Source organism: Phoxinus phoxinus, assembly GCF_949152265.1.
Source record: "Phoxinus phoxinus genome assembly, chromosome: 19".
NCBI classification, from domain to species: Eukaryota; Metazoa; Chordata; class Actinopteri; order Cypriniformes; family Leuciscidae; genus Phoxinus; species Phoxinus phoxinus.
The window spans coordinates 17,831,828-17,852,203 of NC_136894.1; the positions used below are offsets into that span (position 1 = coordinate 17,831,828).

Genomic DNA, 20,376 nt, shown 5'->3' on the forward strand with positions numbered 1-20,376 from the left:
GATTCTTCAATTCATTTCCACTGAGGAACCAGGAAAGGTTGTACATCTAACCAAGAGTTTAAAGACTTTAACTGAAAAGACCAATAGTACAACTTAAAGTCAGACAATGATAGTGTCACAGTCTTCGTCTGCACCTGTCTGTCTTAGTCTGCACTACACTTCCCAGAATCCCTTGTCTCCACACCTGAACTCACTCCCTCAATCATCCACCTGTTCATCGTCCTCATTATCTGTGTCACCTGTCTTCACCTTGTTAGTGTTCGTTTGTATCTGTATTTAGTTTGCTACTGTTCAGTCTGTCCTTGTCGGTCCTTGTATATGTTACTGGTTGATGTTACTATGTATTGAGTTTTACCCGTCTGCCTGTACCAGTTTTGTGTGAGTTATTATAATAAATGCTTGAATTGGAACTTTGTGCCTCTGCCTGTCTTCACCCGCACCATACCCGTGACAGAAGGACCGACCACCCTAAAATGGACGATAGGGTAAGAATAGTCGTCCTGGCCAAGGAGAGCCAAGATCTCCCAGCCGTTGCCCATGGAGGTTCGTTTGAGGGAACCCGTCTGGCCAGATTTCGCGGGACCCGTGGAGGCCGCAGTAGAGGTGGTGGTCGAGATGGACCCCGACACCATTCTCCGCTTTGGTCCCTCTTCGACCCTGGACCGTTGACGTCCAGCTCCAAGCCTCCTTCACCACTGGTCCCGTCCAGCACAGCCCAGCCCGAGACTGTTCACGTCTCGTCTACCCAGCCTGAGACGATTCCCGTCCAGCCTGCCCAGCCCGAGACACTTCACGCCAGTCCAGCCAAGCCCGCACTTCACGCCAGATCTGCCGAGCCCAAGGCAGTATGCGTCATGCCCGCCGTACCTGTGACTGAGAGCATCATGCCTGCTGAGTTTTTTTCATTTATCCCGTCTGGCTTGGATCTCCCTCCACCGCTGGTCCCGTCCAGCCCAGAGCTTCCTTCGCCGCTGGTCCTGTCCAGCCCAGAGCTTCCTTTGCCGCTGGTCCCGTCCAGCCCAGAGCTTCCTTCGCCGCTGGTCCCGTCCAGCCCAGAGCTTCTTTCGCCGCTGGTCCCGTCCAGCCCAGAGCTTCCTTCGCCGCTGGTCCCATCCAACCCAGAGCTTCCTTCGCCGCAGGTCCCGTCCAGCACAGAGACTGTTCACGCCATGTATGTACCGCCTGTGTCTTCAGTGACTGCGACTCTGGCCATTATGGCCACAACCATGTGGTCTGCGCACACACTGGAGCCGGTGTCTGTCCCTGAGCCGGTGTCTGTCCCTGAGCCGGTGTCTGTCCCTGAGCCGGTGTCTGTCCCTGAGCCGGGGTCTGTCCCTGAGCCGGGGTCTGTCCCTGAGCCGGTGTCTGTCCCTGAGCCGGTGTCTGTCCCTGAGCCGGTGTCTGTCCCTGAGCCGGTTCCGAATCCTGTCACTCTCCCCAAGTATTTTTTTGCGGCCATGGCGGTGTGGACCCTTCGGGCGGCCATGGCGGAGAAGACCCTTCGGGCGGCCATGGCGGTGTGGACCCTTCGGGCGGCCATGGCGGAGAAGACCCTTCGGGCGGCCATGACGGAGACGTCCCTTCGGGCGGCCATGGCGGAGACGTCCCTTCGGGAAGCCATGGTGGAGACGTCCCTTCGGGCGGCCATGGCGGAGAAGACCCTTCGGGCGGAGAAGACCCTTCGGGCGGCCATGGCGGAGAAGACCCTTCGGGCGGCCATGGCGGAGAAGACCCTTCGGGCGGTCATGACGGAGACGTCCCTTCGGGCGGCCATGGCGGAGACGTCCCTTCGGGTGGCCATGGTGGTACCGGTCTCTCAGAAAGCCTGGGAACCGTGTCGGGAGGGCCTCCGCGGTCCCCACAGAGGACTTATTGCCCCCCCTCAAAATATTCTTGGGGAGGTTAACGGACTTAGGCTCTGGGTAGGAGGGGTCCAGCGGAGAAGGCAAGTCAGGGCTGGATGAGACAGGCGGGTCAGGACTGGACGAGACCACCAGAAAGGGCAGGTCAGGACCAGCGGCAAAGACGGGTCTGGACTAGACCGAACCAGTGGCGAAGGCGGGTCTGGACCGGATTGGACCAGCGGCGAAGGCGGCTCTGGGCTGGACTGGACCAGCGGCGAAGGTGGCTCTGGGCTGGACAGGACCAGCGGCGAAGGCGGCACTGGGCTGGACAGGACCAGTGGCGAAGAGGACTTTGAGCAGGACCAGCGGTGAAGAGGGCTTTGAGCTGGGCAGGACCATTGAGAACATTGATTCCGTGTGATAATATTAGATCTAGAGTCTGATTATGACAATGAGTAATACATTATAATAAACTAAATTTAAAATAAAACCCCTTTGCCTTTCAGACGAGGTTCATGTTTATAACAGTAATCTTGTGGGGTGGACTCATTTAAAGTAATGTAATTGTTTGGTTTTAGCCAGGTTTCTGTCAAACACAGCACATCTGGTTATAGTCTGTAATTATATCATTAACAATAAGCTTTTGAAGTAAGGGATCGAATATTCAGCAACCCAAGCTTTATCATTTGCTCATTTGTATTATATCTGTGTTTTATTTGTTGAACATCAATTACATTTTTACCCTTAGATGGGTTTGGATGTTTTTTGTATTTCCTAATTCGGGGAACAGACTGTAACGATTACCAGCTGGAGTGCCCTCTAGAGCCACCAGAGGGCGCTCCACAATAGACTGATCACTTCCTCACAAACTATATTTCCCATACTCACTGCCCGGACTCATCAGCACTCATCATCTCATTCACCTGGAACTGATTACACAAACACCTGCAGCTCATCCACACTCACACGTATAAACCCCGTTCTCTCTCAGTTCATTGCGAAGTATTGTATTGCCCCGGCTTTCAACTCCAAGCGTTGCCCCAAAAACTTTTCCTGTTTGGGATCATGTGATTGATGCTTTCTATAACAATACAAAACTGATCTCTGATATCTAAACTTTCACATAGTCATTAAAGAATTTTTTGGAAATTGTGATTTTTTTTTTTTATGTAATTGGTGGTTTTTATAGTTTATCAGGAAAAATAATCTAATTTAAAATTATTTCTGACTGACACCCGAACATAGTAACTAAAATATACATACAAGTTAACTGTGGTTAAAATGTCATACCTTGGTGTCACCATCGTTACATTGTGATCAAAGACTGTGGTCAGATGTCTTTTCACAAGGACAGATGACTATAGCTGTGGCCAATTATATTTTACTGAAATGTTTCATCGGGGACGTTCAATGAGTGTCAAGTTAAAACATGCAAGAATAAAATATGTAAATATCTTAATGTGAAATATAACAGTCATTATTCAATTCAATAAATATTGCTGAATATACATACATTTAATTCATTCATGGCCACAAAAAAAAACTGCATACAGAATCTCACATTAAGCATGTACCACACACAGCACAATAAATATTTCTGGAGTTTCTCAAAACCATCTTTATTCTCCTATTCACCTTAGGTGCCAATATCATCACTGTCATCATCATCTTTTGCCAAATCCAGGGATATTTTTCTAGTGCAATGTCTCTTCCAGGATGTCAAAATCATCATAATTCAAACTTGAATTTAATTCAAGGCTCCACTGTCACACAGTAAGCCTGTGCAATACATTTATTTTTAGTATAAAAAAAAGAAAAAGACATTGAAGAGAAAGTGAAATACATTTGCTTGTAATGTTGTATTATGGATTCACTTTCAAAGTTCACTTATTAATGCAACCAGCATACTGTGGACGTGATCAGGTAAATGTTACCTGAGACGAAACAGAAGTACATGTACTGCGATTGTTTGTAGGGGTCTATTTCTTTCAGTTTAGGTGGTGAGATCTGGTCAGTTTCTTTGACTATAGGCTTTAGGTTTCATTCCGACACCCACTGAGAGTCGCTTTTTGTGATTGTTGTGCTGGATTTGTTATGATAATTAGTTACAAGTATTGATTAGTTGTCATTAACATGGTTAACCAATGAATTTAGAATGGTAAAACGCACAATTAGGAGACATCACCAGTGAACCAGGATTGTTAAAAAAACAGGACTTGGGGTTCCTGTTTGAGAATGGTGAAAGTTTTTTGAGAAAAGACAGTCTTTGTTTCTTTGTGTTTAAAACTGGAAAATGTTCATATTGTGCATATAACATGTCAAAAATATATGCAGTCTGAAAAAATACAGCCTTTCCTTTACACCATAAATATCTTTATTTTTGTAGTGTTTTTTTTGTATTTTGTATTTTTTTATTTACTTGATGGTCTGTGCATGCATGTGCTGATCTGTAGCCAGGGTCCAAAATTAACACTCACAAAGTGCCGGCACAAAAAAAAAAGGGCTTCAGCAAGTACATACGAGTTTACTTTCCAGGTGGTTGGTAACATAATTAGCAACAACATAACACATGGTTTAAATCAAATTGTAAGAAAATAATGTCTGAATTTCACGTGTGAGCGATTAAAATACATTTAAACTAATAAAATGTATTAAAGAATCACAAATTGTGTGACTTTAGTGCAACAAAAATAGATTTGGGGAAAGCTGTAAATTATTTTATTATTTTTTTAAATAAATTTTTAGTTTGGGCATGTTCCTATGGGACATTCTGTCAAGCTTGTCTGCTTAAAGTCCCTGTAAAGGCAATTCAAAATAATAATTGAAACGCATTATAAATGTCAGAAATGTATTGCTAAAACACATTACAAAGACAGTGAACTGTGAAGAACTGAATTGTGGAGTTAGACCGTTAAATAGTTTTTCACCATTGCTGTGTTCAGGATTTTGTGGGCGGGGCTAAAACGGTGGCTCGATGATGCAGTGGAGCCACTGAGCTCCTGGCCCCACCCCTACTGTCAATGATGCACTGTAGCCACTGAGGCTGGCCCCTCCCCTAACAATAATAACTAGAGCACATTCGAATCAGTTTGACGCTCAATCGCGAGTTACTTTCAGTACTATTAGTTACTACAGCCTACAGTTTGCTAGCTAGCTATGCCTTCGTCACGGAAATGCATATTACCTGGATGCGATCACTTACAAAACAGATCGGTGTCCTTATTTAAATTCCCGAAAAACGATCATATCAAGAAGAGGTGGATTAATTTTGTGAAGAGCCACCTTGATGGAGAGCTGAGGATCACCACCAACATCCGCCTCTGTAAGTGATCATTTTACACAGGATAGGTTATAAACTTTCGTCGGAGACAACTGGTATTCACTGAAAATCCGCTGTTACTGGTGAATGTGGCCGAACCGACTATCTTTCGCCTCGGCCTTCATCCTCCCGTCCCGCGAGTGGGCGTGGTTTCAGCGCAGCCAGCGGACACGCCCCCAGCATTTAAGAGCAAAGAATACTCTTACTTTTTTCAAGATTTTTATATTTTATTTACTTGGCGGCTTTTTTTATCATTCAAATTTGGCTGGGTGGCTAATAACACATTTTCTCTGGTGTGACAAACTCCGAACACATACTTAATTTTGACTTTACAGGGACTTTAAGCAAAAGCAACCAAGTTGGCGTGGAGCTGAGTGAAGAGTCAGCTGACCCGCCACTGGCAAGTGTGATGTAAAAGTTAATTTGTGACCCTGGCAGTCGCCTTTACTTCCCTCTGCATCTTTCTATAACACTCTCTACGGACACATTGATTGTCTGTGCAATGACTTTAAGTCTGTTTAATATCTATGTTGGCGTGTACAAACAAACGTCTGTATGTGTAAAACATGTAAAACCACTGGAGCAATTATATTGCTTAAAAAGGAATCACTTTAACAAAACACTGATTGAACATGTGGTGCGTTTTAAGGTGCGATTTTGAATTAATGTCCATTTTTCAACAGCAAAACAACTAAAACAATTCTGTCGGTTCCTGATAATCAGCAGAGGTATGTGAGATTTAAAAACCATTTGCAGCACACAGGGATGTCTCTAGAAAGATTAAAAACACTACAGTAAAACAAAAAAACAAGGACATAAACAGCTGAAATAACATCACAGACACACCATAAAGCATCCCTGAACATTGAAGGGTTGACCACTGACCTCAGCGTTGTGTGTAATTACGTGTGTCAATCACCCAGACAATTCAGAGTATAACTGACAGTAGTCCTGGAGGTAAAAATCTGCAAACTTATAGCACCAACTAGTTCAAGCAGAAGCATTGCCTTGGTTTATCATGTGACCGCTATAGAAGAAAAGAACATTTCAACTGAACAGAGTTCCATCCCAGCAGTTTAATAGATCTAACAATGGCTGGGTACAAATATAACCTCGAGTTCCTCCAAACAGCTCAACACAAGACCAAACAGAGTATGATTTTCAGGGAAGTTTTTGGCACCTTAATAGAGGCATTATGAGCTAATGTTAGTGGCTGCTGGCTAGAGAGTCTCTCATGGGCTTTAATGTGTGTTTCTGCCAACTTCACAGTCAAAAATATTTTTCCTCCTTACTAAAGTTTATAGAGATCAACATTTGAGATCAAAATAACTTTAATGTACAACGTATAACTGGAATTTACTCTTTCTGTGAACTCTAAGGTATCATGAAGGTCTGCTTGCCCAGTAAGCTTTTAGGTGTACTGACAATGAAACAGGATTTTACAGGATTTTGTAACCACCATTAAAACTGATACCACTTTGCCATTAAGAAATGTTTTGTTTACCTTTGCCACTTTTTTTTTCCCCAGAGAACAGTTCTAATTTCAAAACCTTCCAAAAACCTTGTTTCCACCGCAGGAACTTTCTCTAGTAACTAGAGACTTTGGTCTGCTTCGAGCGCAGGGACCAGGGTCTAAATGAAGTTTCCCCTTCAGAAAGTCCCTACTTTTTAGGTAGTACTTTTTCAAAGTTCAGGAAATTTCGGGGTGGAACTTGGGCGCTGAACATGCTGATTGGTTTTGTTCATGCAGCATTTTGATTGGTTGACTCCACGCAGCATTTTATTTCAACCACCATTTTTAAAAGTCTGTTGTGATGTGTGCAGTAAGAGTTGTTTGCTATTCCAATCAACAATGGATTTTAACAAATACGACCAATGGACCGACGACGAGGTTCAGGCATTATTAAGCTTATATGTTGAGGGCGAAATCCAGCGGGAACTGGAAAGTTGCGCACAGTCCTACGTCACCGGACTAATTTGCCTAATCTTCACAGTACTTTAGACCGCGATGGAAACGCAGACAGCAACAGGTCTGGGGGGGAAAAAGTTCCTGGGACAAATTGTTTGAGGTAATTTTGCAGGAAACGCGGCTCTAGTAAGCTGCTTTGTTGTCTATTGCCTACATATGCTTCTTTCAAAGGAAGCATCACAAATGAAATGAAACCTGATAAGTTATATAGTATTTGTATGGCACACAAAACATCTGGCTATGTAGGACACTCCAAATCAGTGCTCCTCACATGAACGAAGGGGAAACTCACAATTGATCCAATAGAGTCATCATGTTGCGAAGCTATGCAATACTTAGATACATACTGCACACACATATTGGGTGAAAACTTCTATTGCTAATTAGCTTGAACTGTTTGATCTACGTATATACTTTTTGGTATTTAATTATTTTTTCTCTCTGAAAGATTTCCCTCATCCCCTTGTCCCCCACTGAGCTTGTCACAGTGGATTCTGGGATTACTTTTAATCAGAAACACTACATGCAATGCTGCCTTAGAACTTGGCCAAAAAATTACATCTTAGAAGGCTCCCTGTCTCCTTACCACATTACCATTTTATTGCTCCCAGGGTGCTCTTTGGAATTCTCAGTGGTTTCTACAACTTTCTAGTAAAATATTTTTAGACACAAATTATTGATAATGTAAGAGTACAGAGCTATAAAATGAATGTGGATAGTAGCAGATCATTAGGTCTTGATAGAATTTGATGAGAGTTCGTATTGAAATTGACTGACTTTGAATGGAATTGTTATTGAGGCTACGTTTACAAGTGGACGGCTATTTTTTTATGAACGGACATTTCACGCCTCTCCGTTTTCAAAAATAACATTGTGCACACCTGACAGTGTTCAGAAAAGTATTCGTTACACAAACCCGTGTATATGCTGTCTAGAGCATGCCAAACCTGTAGGTGGCAGTGTAACAAGAAGCTCAAGCCCACGTTAGCAAATCAGAATCCCGAAAATAGTCACATACGGTGACGTCGGCTGCCTAAAACTCAGTTTTTCTCAGTTTACATGCAAACGTGCAAACAAAGTTTTCCAAAATCTCCACTCTTGCCTGAGTTTTTAGAAAGAATCGGTTTCAGAGATTAATTCTCCGTTTGCGTGTTAACGAAGGGCACAAACGAAGGGAAATGTCTCAGTTTTTCAAAATAACCATGTACGTGTAAACGGGGCCTGAGGCAGCAAACATGTAATGTTACTGTGGTCTTCCTTTCAAGAGAATCAGGAAAATTTAAGTTACCAAATGTCTTAATTTGCGTACCATTTAGTGATATTTTCTAGGACAAACAATTGAAAAATTAAAGAGACCTCAGTCATGATTTTGCTTTTGTACAGTCTCAATGTAGGGAAATATTGCCTAGGTAGGCAGCTCATTGAGTTTTGGAACAGAACTATTTACCAACCTATGTCTTAATATGAGCATGAAAAGACCTTTCAACCAACAGATAAGGGAAGTGAAAGGAAAAAAGGTATTGCTATGCCCCTTTGCAGTGTGGCGCCATTTGTTTTTGTTTTTTCTTGACGTGACATGAAACTCAAATGCATAGTTAATACATCTCACTTAAATGGCATCAAAGACTATGATCAGAAATAAAACAATTTATCATTGGGAAAAAAAATCGAGTAACAAAGTTTTTTTTTTTTTTTTTTTTTACAAATAAAGAGTGAAAGAAAACAAACTGTTCTATTCACATGTACCCGCTTTGTAAAAGGAATGGTTCCATTCAAATTAGGCCAGAGAGCTACTCCTAAAAATATGGAATGAAATGATGCTCAGTAGTGACCAGGAAAAGGAACAGTGTTCATGTAACCAGGAACAGGGACACCGGGTTAGAGGGGAGGTCAGATCTGTGGAGTTTGGTGTTGGTGGGAGCAGCTTGGCCTGATTGGTTGGCCATCAGTCTTCGAACACTTCCAGGAAGAGGGGCGGAAAGAGTTCTGTGGGACATTCCACCTTCATGTGCAGGAAACGGCTGGCATGGCAGGCACCAATCATGCGCAGGTCTGTCACCTTCATCAGCAGCTTGGGCCAGAAGTGAGCCACCTTGTGCTTACGGTAGTTGATGTAATGTTCAAAGGCCAAGAGGAACTCCTCCTGACAACGCTCTATCCGTTCTACGCTTGTTAAACCTGGACGATCTGCCGATGAAACAGAGGAGAAGAGATGATAGGCGGTTCCAGTTTAATATGAAAACAAATTCACTTTAAATAAAAAAGCAGGACTTAAAGGTGATGACATGTGATTTGATAAAACTTATTTATAGTCATTTATTAAAGTCATTTAACATCCTGAAGAAAAGGCAACATCCTTTCACACGTCTGTTGAAGTGTGCCTGTTTATAGTGTTTATTTGAAAATCAAAACAAAAAAACACTTAAGACATCTCTCAAAATAACTTTATGTTGCACAGAAGAAAGTCATACAGGTTTAGTGTGACATGAGGGTGAGTAAATGATGACAATGCCACAAACATGCCCATACAATTTAAATAAGAACTGTGCAGCGCTACATTTACAAGGTATAACAAGTACATAGTACTTACATAGAATCGGTGCGCTAGAAATGACACACTTAAAACAAAAAAGAAAATTCCATGCCGAATAAGAAGGGACTATTGCAGTCTAACTGTTATTGTTTTTTTGCATGACCAATAACATCTGATGGGTTACAGTGCTGGAATCATCTCCTTTGTTCTCTCTCTAAAACCAAATCAGAAAGACTTTTAGGACACTAGTTAAAGCCCAGTTAATTATCAAAAAAATGTAAGTCACTGATTGGGTTCGGCCAGCTGCAACACTGGACAATCTGTTTAAATGTGCAGGAATCAATAACACATCCATATAGGAGTGGATGTGGGCATTGAAGACTTTACCTATTGATTGTGACATTCTCAGTTGAAGTGTAATCCCATTTTAATAGTGTTATTAAGTAGTTTCTCCTCAGTGGCCTGTGTAATCCTGGGTAATCGCCACCCGCTGCAGCTGGCCTTATAGCTTTTAAACGTACTCCTGGTTGAAGTCGTGAGTCATATTCACAACTAACATTAATCAATCATAAAGGAAAACAACGACTCTTCTTTATGAGGTTCACCAGACCTAGTAGTTCATAAGCTTTTTTTCATTGATAAGAATGATAATTTTAGTCATAGTACATCCTTCTTTATTACAGCAATTACATTTATACCCCCTTCCTGACTGCGTTTGCAAGGATATTCTGATATTTATTGCCCAATTTGCCAATAGGCAATATTTTGTAACTAGAAATCTGAATCAGAAAACTGACATATGCCTGCATCAATTGGAATTCTAAACCATGTAAGATTCTTAGGATTATTTACTGTAACAAGAAACTAATTTATTCAAATGTTCATAAAAAAGACAAAAACAGTCCAAAGCACTCATGTGTGCAGTTGCTTGTCAGCTGTTTTTAAAATGCCTAAGCCATGAAAGAATAAAGGCTTTTTATATGTTTCTAAAACAATTTGCTCGAGTGCTGTGGACTGTTTTTTTTTTGTTTTTTTTTTAGCTGAACCATCCCTACACCCAAAGAGCACCGGGATACTACATTTTAATTCAGAATTGAAACTGCACATCACTTTTTGCATTTCTTGTTTTTTTATGTTCATAAAAAGAGTTGTTGCACAGAGAGGAGATTTTGTGCAATATTTGCAATATATATATATATTTTTGTGTAAACATTTGACCACAATGTGATGGATAAGAACTATAATGAATATTTGATTAAATTTGAGAAATGAAGATGGCACTAACCGGAGGAAAGCAAAATCACGGCTTGGAGCAACGCCACCTCAGAATCATCGAGGTTGAAGGAGGACAGAGAGACACCCAGGTCAAAAATGGCATCTGAGACCACACCCAGACCCCCGTTCTTGAGCTGGCCTCGTGTGACAGCCATCTCCCCATTCAGCGTTAGAGTCTCGCTCTCTGGATCATAGCGCACTGCCGCTCGCAGAGACATGATCTCCATACAGCAACCCTTCAGCAAAATGATCTGGTCCTCACAAGGCAGCTGAACAATTACACAATAATCACAGTCATAATATGTATCATTGTGTATCCAAACATGGGTCACTGTCAAGCTTCAAAATGTATTTATTTGATCTCATCGTTAAATTCTTTATCTCATTTTGATGTATTTTCTGCTTTGATTTTTGTACAGAAGGCCTATACAAATTTTCATCGACCAACCAAATTTGGTTGGATGTAAGCTAGGTTTTGAAGGATTTACTGTAATTTCCTGCGTTTTATGCGAAATGTTAACTCATGAAACTCATATGGACATATCATATGGACACTTGGACAGGAGGCCTTGGCATCACTTTTTTTTTAATGAACAGAGAGGTTACCCCTTTAGCGTTTTTCAAGATGCAGGGTACTCTATTGCTTTCAATAAAAAATGGGAATTTAATTGTCATGATAAAATTATGCATTTGTGTATAATATTACCATTATTTCATATATGTAATTTATATAGTAATTGTATTTACATTACACTATTTAGACATTTTTTAACACATAACCCAATCCTTAAAGGGTTAGTTCACCCAAAAATTAAAATAATGTCATTAATGACTCACCCTCATGTCGTTCTAAGCCCGTAAGACCTCCGTTCATCTTCGGAACACAGTTTAAGATATTTTAGATTTAGTCCGAGAGATTTCTGTCCGTCCATTGAAGCTGTATATACAGTATACTGTCCATGTCCATAAAGGTAATATAAACATCATCAAAGTAGTCCATGTGACATCAGTGGGTTAGTTAGAAGTTTTTGAAGCATCGAAAATACTTTTTGGTCCAAAAATAACACAAAATAAGACTTTATTCAGCATTGTATTCTCTCCCGGATCTGCTATGCATTTCCCCCGATTGCTCTGGTCCTAGGAGTTCTGGAAAGGGGTCAGTCTACTGTTGGTAGCCCCGTTCTGGCCGGCCTGAGTATGGTTTGCGGACCTAGTGTCAGGCGAGTGGGACGATCCTTCACCCCTGGCCAGAACTGTGGAAACTGTGGGCTTGGCCTCTGAGGGGACCCAGATAATAAATTTAGGTCTCTCAACCAAGGTTGTTGAGACCATCCTCCACTCCAGAGCTCCGTCCACAAGGAAGTTATATGCCTTGAAATGGAGGTTATTCACTTCATGGTGTGGAGATCACCAGTTGGACTCGGTTAACTGCCCGGTGCAGTGCTGGAGTTCCTGAAGGAGCACTTCTCCACAGCGTTATCCCCCTCCACGCTGAAGGTGTACGTGTCAGCACTTCCACGTCCCTTTGAGTGGAGTTTCTCTGGGGAGACACCCATTGATAACACGTTTTTTTCGTGGCACTTTGAGGCTGAGGCCAGAAGTCCGCACGAGGGTGCTGACATGGGACTTGCCCATTGTATTAGAAGGCCACTCCCTAGCTCCATTCGAGCCCATTGAAGAAGTTTCTCAGAAATTCATTACTCTAAAAACTATCTTTCTTCTTGCCATCTCGTCTCTTAAAAAAATTGGAGACATTCAAGCACTCTCGGTTTCTCCCTCATGCCTGGAATTCTGGCCTGGCATTGTAAAGACCTTCCTCCATCCTAGGCCAGGCTATGTTCCTAAGGTCCCTACTAATATTGTTAGACCAAAGACGTCACCCGCCTATGATGTTCCATTGGACTGATTCCATACGTGCTTCATGACTCAATCAAGCAGGGGCGTTCCCGCAACGTTTCGACACAGTGTCTTGTTCCCTCTTCAGGGAACTAGGATTAGATACATAACGAGACGTTTTCTGCAATAAATACCTATGACTGCACTTTTATTTGCCTTTTACGTGTTTTATATTAATGAGATTATATTTTGGTTAGGTTAAACCCTCTGGGGTTGGGAAACGCGCCGGCGCGTTTTGCTCGTTTTTTTTACATAGCAGCAAAATAGACTTAAAATATTCCGTCATTTTTGGTCACACAGACTTATGAAATATGAAAAAAATAAACTGTTAAATGTCTACTTTTATATGTGTCCACTTACAATCGAAAAAAAAAGTAAAATAAAGAAAATAAACAGTGTGTGCTTTCTGCCTCTCCGTAAACTTTTTTTCTGGTGCACGTCTCTAAACTTAAACAAAACTCAGTGAATACTAGTCACCCAAGCATGAGCTATATATATTTAAAATCATTTAAGTGTGTACTTTTAAATGATCTAATTAAAAACTAAAACAAATATTCTCAGTTTATTTAATCTATATAAAAAGAGAGAGTTCTCATTTTAGCTCATTGTAGCTTGTTATCTGTTAACGTGACCACGCCCACGGAGAGCATGTGCTATTCAAACGCAAATGATCTGAGGCAACCCATGCAAACGTGTCAACCCCACACCAACTCAATAAAACACACCAAGTTTAATCAGATTAATGTACTATGTCGTCTTGCGAGGCTGTGAGGAATAATCCTGTGAAACTTACCTCAGAAGTGCTGGTTTCACTTTGAGGAGCAACGGCTGAGGATTAATAGTAGGCCTACGTTTTTTATTCTTATATGCTTTGTTCTAATCGAGATATGGAATAGTATCTGTAAACCGCAAAAGACTGTTTAAATATGAATTGCGTTTCTGTGTGTGAATAAATGAACTGAATGAATGATTATAAAGTTTTTACTGTAAAATAGACATCAAATAAGCTTTTGTTAGCCAGTTGTGTTAAATATGTTAAATATATAGTATGTTTTGTCAAAAATATACTCATCCACTATGATGTTATAGGGCCCTATCTTGCACCCAGCGCAATTTACTTTGAACACCGACGCATGTATCATTCCTATTTTGCACCTGCGCACAGCGGACTTTTCCCTCCACAGATGCACGTCGGTAAATTAGGGAATGAACTTGCGCTCGCGGGGGCGGTTCAGAGCAAAGAGAAGGCGTGTTCCGGCGCAAATCTTCCCTGGTGTTATTTTCCAGTTTTAGAAAGCAATTGCGCCACTGACCAGGAAAAAAACAGTCTAAAGACAGTGGCGCGTTGCACGTTAGTGATATGGTATTTTAAGGGCGCGTGCTTGGCCATAATGTAGCGTGTTAACGCGCATCCACTTTGATTCTCTAATAATTATAAACAGACGCAGCAGTTTTCATTTTTGCAAATCATACATTATTACAAGGAAAAATATTAACACACGAGGGAAATCATTGTTGTGTCCGTGAAGATGTGAAAAAGATATATCTAGATTTTTTATTTATTTATCTAGATTAGGCTACACATTTACCCAAATTATACGCCTGTTTAACCAAAGCTAATTTGGGTGGGTTTCTCCCATCATCCCCAATGTCTCTGTGTTTTACGGCCCTGACGAGAACGCCGGTCTCGTGGCTGTGAACTGATCCTGGCGTGCGCCTGGCAAATCCGCCGTTATAATAGCAATCCGCGTTGGACCAAGCGTGCCTGCTCTTAAAGGGAATGTGAGAGGACGCTTTGATTGGTTTATTTCACGTTACGCCCAAACCACACCTATGAATAATGAAGCTACTTCAGACCAACACATTTTAGATTTGCGTCGGGCGCAAGAGGCATTTATCCCGCCGGGAAAATAGCAACAGCGCCGGGATCCGCCCACAAAGGTACTTGCGCTTTGACACTTGCGTTTCAGATCGTTAAAATAGGGCCCATAGTGTTTGTTCCAATGTAACATTAGGCTATATCAAACAAATGAATCCTTAACTTTGAAATATGTACGATACAATGTATACTTTAAAAAAAGAAAGATTACACTTGAAATATTGATAAAATTGTAATTGTTGTTGATTTACATGTGAACACTTTTTAAATAAAATAACAAAAAATATATTTACAAGTTAATATAAGCCAATTTTTATAATATTACAAATTGTTATTATTTTTTATTAGTGACACATTTGGGGAGATGATGTATTCCAAAACTTTCTGAAAATACAGTATGAGAATTAACTGCACAATTACTAGAAATGTTTACCTTGGATATTATACAATTTGCATGTATAGAAAAATTTGTGAAAAAAAAAAAAAAAAAAAAATTTCAAGATGTTAAACTCTAACTTTGAACCAATTCTGTAGAATGGCCCATATAGCCTATTTGAACAGGATTTGTTTCCAGGTATGACTATGTACTAAAAATGTGCTTTTGACTTTCATTTATATTTGGATTTTATATATGTATATATATTTTGTCCTCACATTCTTTCTTGTGTGACACACCTGAATGAAATGCTCATTATGCAGGTCCCCACGCATATTGCCTTTCCAAACAAAAAGTGTTGTACAAAATTTTAATCAATGTATTGTTATATGTGAATGATTAGGCAGGGTGATTTTCAGGATATTTTGAAGGAAAAACTCTAGGCGATAACATCCATTAGTCAAAAGTATTGTGGACACATATTTAGTATGTGTTTTGTGGCCTTATTTCAGACACTTACATTTTTTGAATAACCATGCATAAAACATTATTCTCTCAAAAATACAAACATGTACATACATGTTGCTCACATATTATGCTAGCCCTGTTTTTTTGCTAAATAGAGTGTAATGACACCTTTGCCATTAATATGTTTATAAGCAACTGAAAAAAGCACAAATGTCAGGGCATGTCAGAACATCTCAAGGACCCCAAAAACACCTTAGACCCCAGAGGGTTAAGGTAGGGGAGGGATTAGGTGCTAAATATATATGAAATTATAAATTACGCTATAAGGGTACCCTGTGTGTTAAAAAGTGACGCAAAGGGGTCCTGACCAAGCATCCATATATTACAAGTTAGGAGTGAGAATGTGTTGTTTGATGCAATGTACAACAGGTTTCTTACCTCACAGAACATGGGCAGCTTTTTGGCAAAATCTACGACACGAGTAATTGCGGGGGTGATAATTTTTGTAAACTGACTGAAGGCTTCTATGTCCACTTTGCTCCCTTCTGGTGCGTTGACGATGGGTGCCGAACCGATGTCCTCCGGCTGAAATGAGAGGAAGGGGAGAGGTAGAGTGCTCAGTAACACGGGTTCTTATAGGAAATGGACATTCACAGAGACGAAGGTATGACACAGCAAATCCTCATTCCCCTCTAAAGCACAAAGAAGGCCAGAGTTACAGCAAGACATGTCAACGAAAAAAGAGTGGAGCCCAGTTATTAAGAGGGAAAAGAGGAAAGATGAGAAACTTAAACTAGACTATCAGAGCAGAGAAGCGTCTTTGATAGCTCCTTCTGCTGGGGAGCTCATTGACTAGGGTTATCCACTGATATTTCAATTTTTTTATTTATTTTTTACGATTTGTGACCTTCTGACCAGAAAATTGTGATGTGAAAGACAGAGCAAAAAAAAAAGAAAAAAAAAAGAAAGCCAGACTGAGGGTAAAAGAAGATTGGGAGCTGAGTACAGCGCCAAACCAGCCTTATGTTCCCTTTTGACATTTAGGCAATTATTCAGCTTTCCTCTTCTGTGTACACCTTCATTCTTTCTGACACAGTGAGAAGAAAGCTACATAAACACTCCAAACAAATGTCTCAAGCATTCAGCATGTCAATTTATCCGCAAAAAACAAAACAAAAAAACGGGACAGAAATGGAAGCAGCTGAGAATTTGAGAGAGCGTTCTTTTGGATAAAAACATAAATAAATGTGTTTGCTCTGCTGGTTCTTACCTTTGCTTCCTTCACCCCCACTGCACTCTGGTCAGAAGTACAGAATAAATTACATGTTATTTCATTAAGTAGCATTGCTTCCTCGACCTGTTGGGCAATCAACAGGGATCGTGAAGTTTTAATGAAGAACCCGAGTCAAGTCAACTAAAAAGAACAAGTTTAAACGGGACAGGTGAGAGTGCAGACAGAAAATGACAGTGAGATAGTGAGTTTGCGTGGAGTTTCCATGGTTTTCGATGCTTTAAAATCATCATTGTATATTATTATATAATATAATCGTCATATAATATTACATACAGAATAACTGCATAAAGAAATATAAGATTCAAAATACAAAAACATTTACTGATTGTACTCTTTCACAATTTGGTCTTTCAAATTGGCCATAGTAACGCTTGAATAAAGTTTTAATAATTTTTTTTTTTTTTGTTAATTTTATGTTCTACCTCATAATATATGACTGGGGGATTTCCCTTAATTTTTTTGTTGATATTTTTCAGCCCTTTGACGTTTCATGATACTTGCATGATATCTGAAGTGGCTTAATAGTTTGTTCAACAGACAATGCATGGGCTTAAATCATAATTCACGAGCAGAATACATTTTTGTAAAAGTTGTCTGTAAAACCATTGCTACAATTTGCATAAGAATGTTTTATGAACAATTTACATAGAAATTCACTCTGCTTGTGTTTTATGAGGACCACTTTTGCTATAAATTCAAAATGTTTAGTGCAAGAACTAGAAGTAAAATTGTATTTATATGTATCAATATAATACATAATAGGTAGTAGTATTTACTTAGATATATTTTTGTTACTTCAAAGTCTTTTTTACCTTAAAGAACATTTTTGAGAAATGCTAACAAATCTCTGAATCAGAGTTATGAAACAGAGAGAAATGAATGGACCTTGCCAACACTAATATATTTTTTCATACTGAAGTTTAAGTGACGTTTGTAATTTCCGTAACTCTAGTGACAGATAATACACATGCACGTCACCTGTAAATTGGAAATCTTAATGCTGTAACTTACAGAATTAAGACACTAGTGGAATAACGTACTTTGAGGTAAACGTAATTGCCAAATAGAAAGTGTCAAACATTTGAATAAAGCAAGTAAACTTCCCATGGAAACCCACAGTAGTGTTAAGAGTCCTCAAACAGAACTTCAATCTGTAGAGGACAGTTAGATTCAAGAGAAAAGAACAATTATGAAACCGTTAGAAATAGACAGAGAAGAATATCAGAAAAGAAACAAACATGAGAAAACAGTTTTGGGTTTAGGAAACAGAGCTTGAGAAAGAAGGACAAAGGTGTTCCATTAAAGTTAGTGCTGCTGCCTTTGTGGTAGAGATTCTCCAGCGTCCATCTAACACTCCCCACTCTACAAGGAGATACAAAAAACATGGACATATTAACAATGGGAACAGCGGTGAGGAAGGGCTTGGGAATTGTGCGGGAAGGATTGGGAAGGGGAATCTAAGGTTGTGGTAGGGTAAAATAAAAAAAGGAAATAAATAAAAATATAATCACACCCCAAACAAACAAACAAACAAAAAACATCCTAAAACACAAGATACATCACTGTACATCACTGATGCAGTCATCAGGGAAGAGACCTCTCACCAGGAATTTACGCTTCTGTTTCCAGTGGTTGCCTTGAGCGTTTGTGGCCATATGCGCCTCTGTGACAACCCGGATCAGCTCCCACTCCTCCTGCGTGGGCTCCGGCCGGTCCCACACCGTCTTCTGCATCTCCTCGCGCCGCCGCCGTTCACGGTTCTCCTCGATCAACTTCCGCTTGGCTAGACGCTTACTGTCATCCAACACCACTGGAGGGACAACAAAATGTTTGCAAGAGCTATGCACAATGTCTGTCTTTTTAACAATTAAACACAAAGCAACTTTTTGTCAATGTAGAGACAGCAAAAGTGCTTGTACTTACAGAATCATCAATTAACAGGGGCACAAGGCTATTCAAGTGTTTTTGTCTTTAGGACACTCACAGTCTGTAGCCATGCCAACAGCAATGCATTTCTTGAAGCGGCATTCTTGGCACTGGTTGCGGGTGACTTTGTCAATGACGCACTTTCCCTCGTACTTGCAAGCGTATGTTGGGTTTAAGTTCTTCTGAATTGTGCGTCGAAAAAAACCCTTAAAAAGAAGATTTCATTTTTAATTGCAGAGCATGGCCCTTCTTATAAATATCATAATGAAGTAGTGTAAACAGAGTGTGATGTGTATTGTACATTAATAAAATTTGTCATTAATGCACTGTATGCTTTTCTAAGAGAACAGAATGGCTGAACTCAAATATATTTGAAACACTCACTTTGCAGCCCTCACAGGTAATGCAACGGTAATGATAGCCAGTTGCTTTGTCCCCACACACAACACACAGCTCATCCTTGTCCAGATAACTTGGTATGTACCCTATAAACAGTTACAAGTACAGCAATGTACACATTTTATTAAAATAAGCAAATGTAACATGGATATCTCAGCATACAAATAGATAAAACTGCTTATGAAGTTATAAAACAGCACTAAAACTCAAGATACAGAACAAAACAATTTTACAAAATACACACACATTTAGTCTTTAGAGGTGGTGCATTCTGTCTTGCCATTTAACCACATTCATTAAGTTATCTTATCTTAAAAATCTTAAAAATATATATTTTAATAAAATGGTAAATAATAATTAATTGAGATGTTGAGTTTTGTGGAAAAACTCAAGAAAGAAAAAGTATAAGTAACAATGTGACCCTGTGAGAAAGAATAAAAGGAAAAAGTATTAAAGGAAAAAAATATTTTATCAGAACGTTCTTATATTGAGACAAAACCCCAACAACAACAAAAATACAAGTTTTAAGACACACATACGTTCAGGCAGCTTGCAGCAGCTCAGGAATAAATATATGATCAATAAGTCTTTTGATGAGGTCAGTGGCAGGACAGGAGCTCATACCTTCTGTTCCTCTGTCTGTGTCCTTACAAATCAATACAACATACCCCAAACCTCCATCCAACCCTGAAGATCAATACACTACACAACGCCAAACTAGCTCCCTGAACAGGTCTTTGAAAGAGGCACTTAAGTTCAGTTTACTACTATAACATCATAATGACAGCTTTTCCAATACTTGCTCAGATTGATTAAGTTTTGTAACTGGCACAAATGGATGATATAATAGAAAACATATTGATATAAAATACAAAAATGGCACTAACACATTTTTAATCAGTCCTCAAATGTAAAAAAAACCAAAAACCAAAAACACCACAAACAACAACACTATATGATGTTTTATTAACAAAGTTTGGGAGGAGCACTTTCAGATAATTGATGAGAGTGGAAAACACTCAGCAATCAACGATAAGAGGTATATATATATATTCAGCAGTCTCACTTCAATCCATTGAGAGTTTAGCAGCATCCCTCCACCACCCCTTCTCCACACTTCTAGTTCTAACCATTTACATATGGGGGGAGTACTCTGGGTTCGGGCCAAACTCTGAGCTCGGAGCTCTCCCCCTGGACA

General features: G+C 40.1%; 1 protein-coding gene across 18 annotated transcripts in view; it reads right to left on the bottom strand.

Moving 5' to 3' along the window:
• Nucleotides 1–3,066: 3,066 nt before the first annotated feature.
• The window catches only part of thrb (thyroid hormone receptor beta), a 182,960-nt gene continuing 165,650 nt past the window's right edge, over nucleotides 3,067–20,376 (bottom strand). For 7 of the 18 annotated variants that reach the window (XM_079591046.1, XM_079591048.1, XM_079591049.1 and 4 more), the window contains 7 exons: nucleotides 19,164–19,264; nucleotides 18,838–18,985; nucleotides 18,458–18,663; nucleotides 16,830–16,916; nucleotides 15,998–16,144; nucleotides 10,951–11,209; nucleotides 3,068–9,319 (listed from right to left, as the gene is read on the bottom strand). In XM_079591046.1, the coding sequence (XP_079447172.1) occupies nucleotides 9,078–9,319; nucleotides 10,951–11,209; nucleotides 15,998–16,144; nucleotides 16,830–16,916; nucleotides 18,458–18,663; nucleotides 18,838–18,985; nucleotides 19,164–19,264 (1,190 nt within the window). In that variant the 3' untranslated portion in view covers nucleotides 3,068–9,077. Of the gene's footprint in view, nucleotides 9,320–10,950; nucleotides 11,210–15,997; nucleotides 16,145–16,829; nucleotides 16,917–18,457; nucleotides 18,664–18,837; nucleotides 18,986–19,163; nucleotides 19,265–20,376 lie in introns of all 18 variants that reach the window. The other 11 variants (XM_079591051.1, XM_079591037.1, XM_079591036.1 and 8 more) reach the window with 5 other exon arrangements.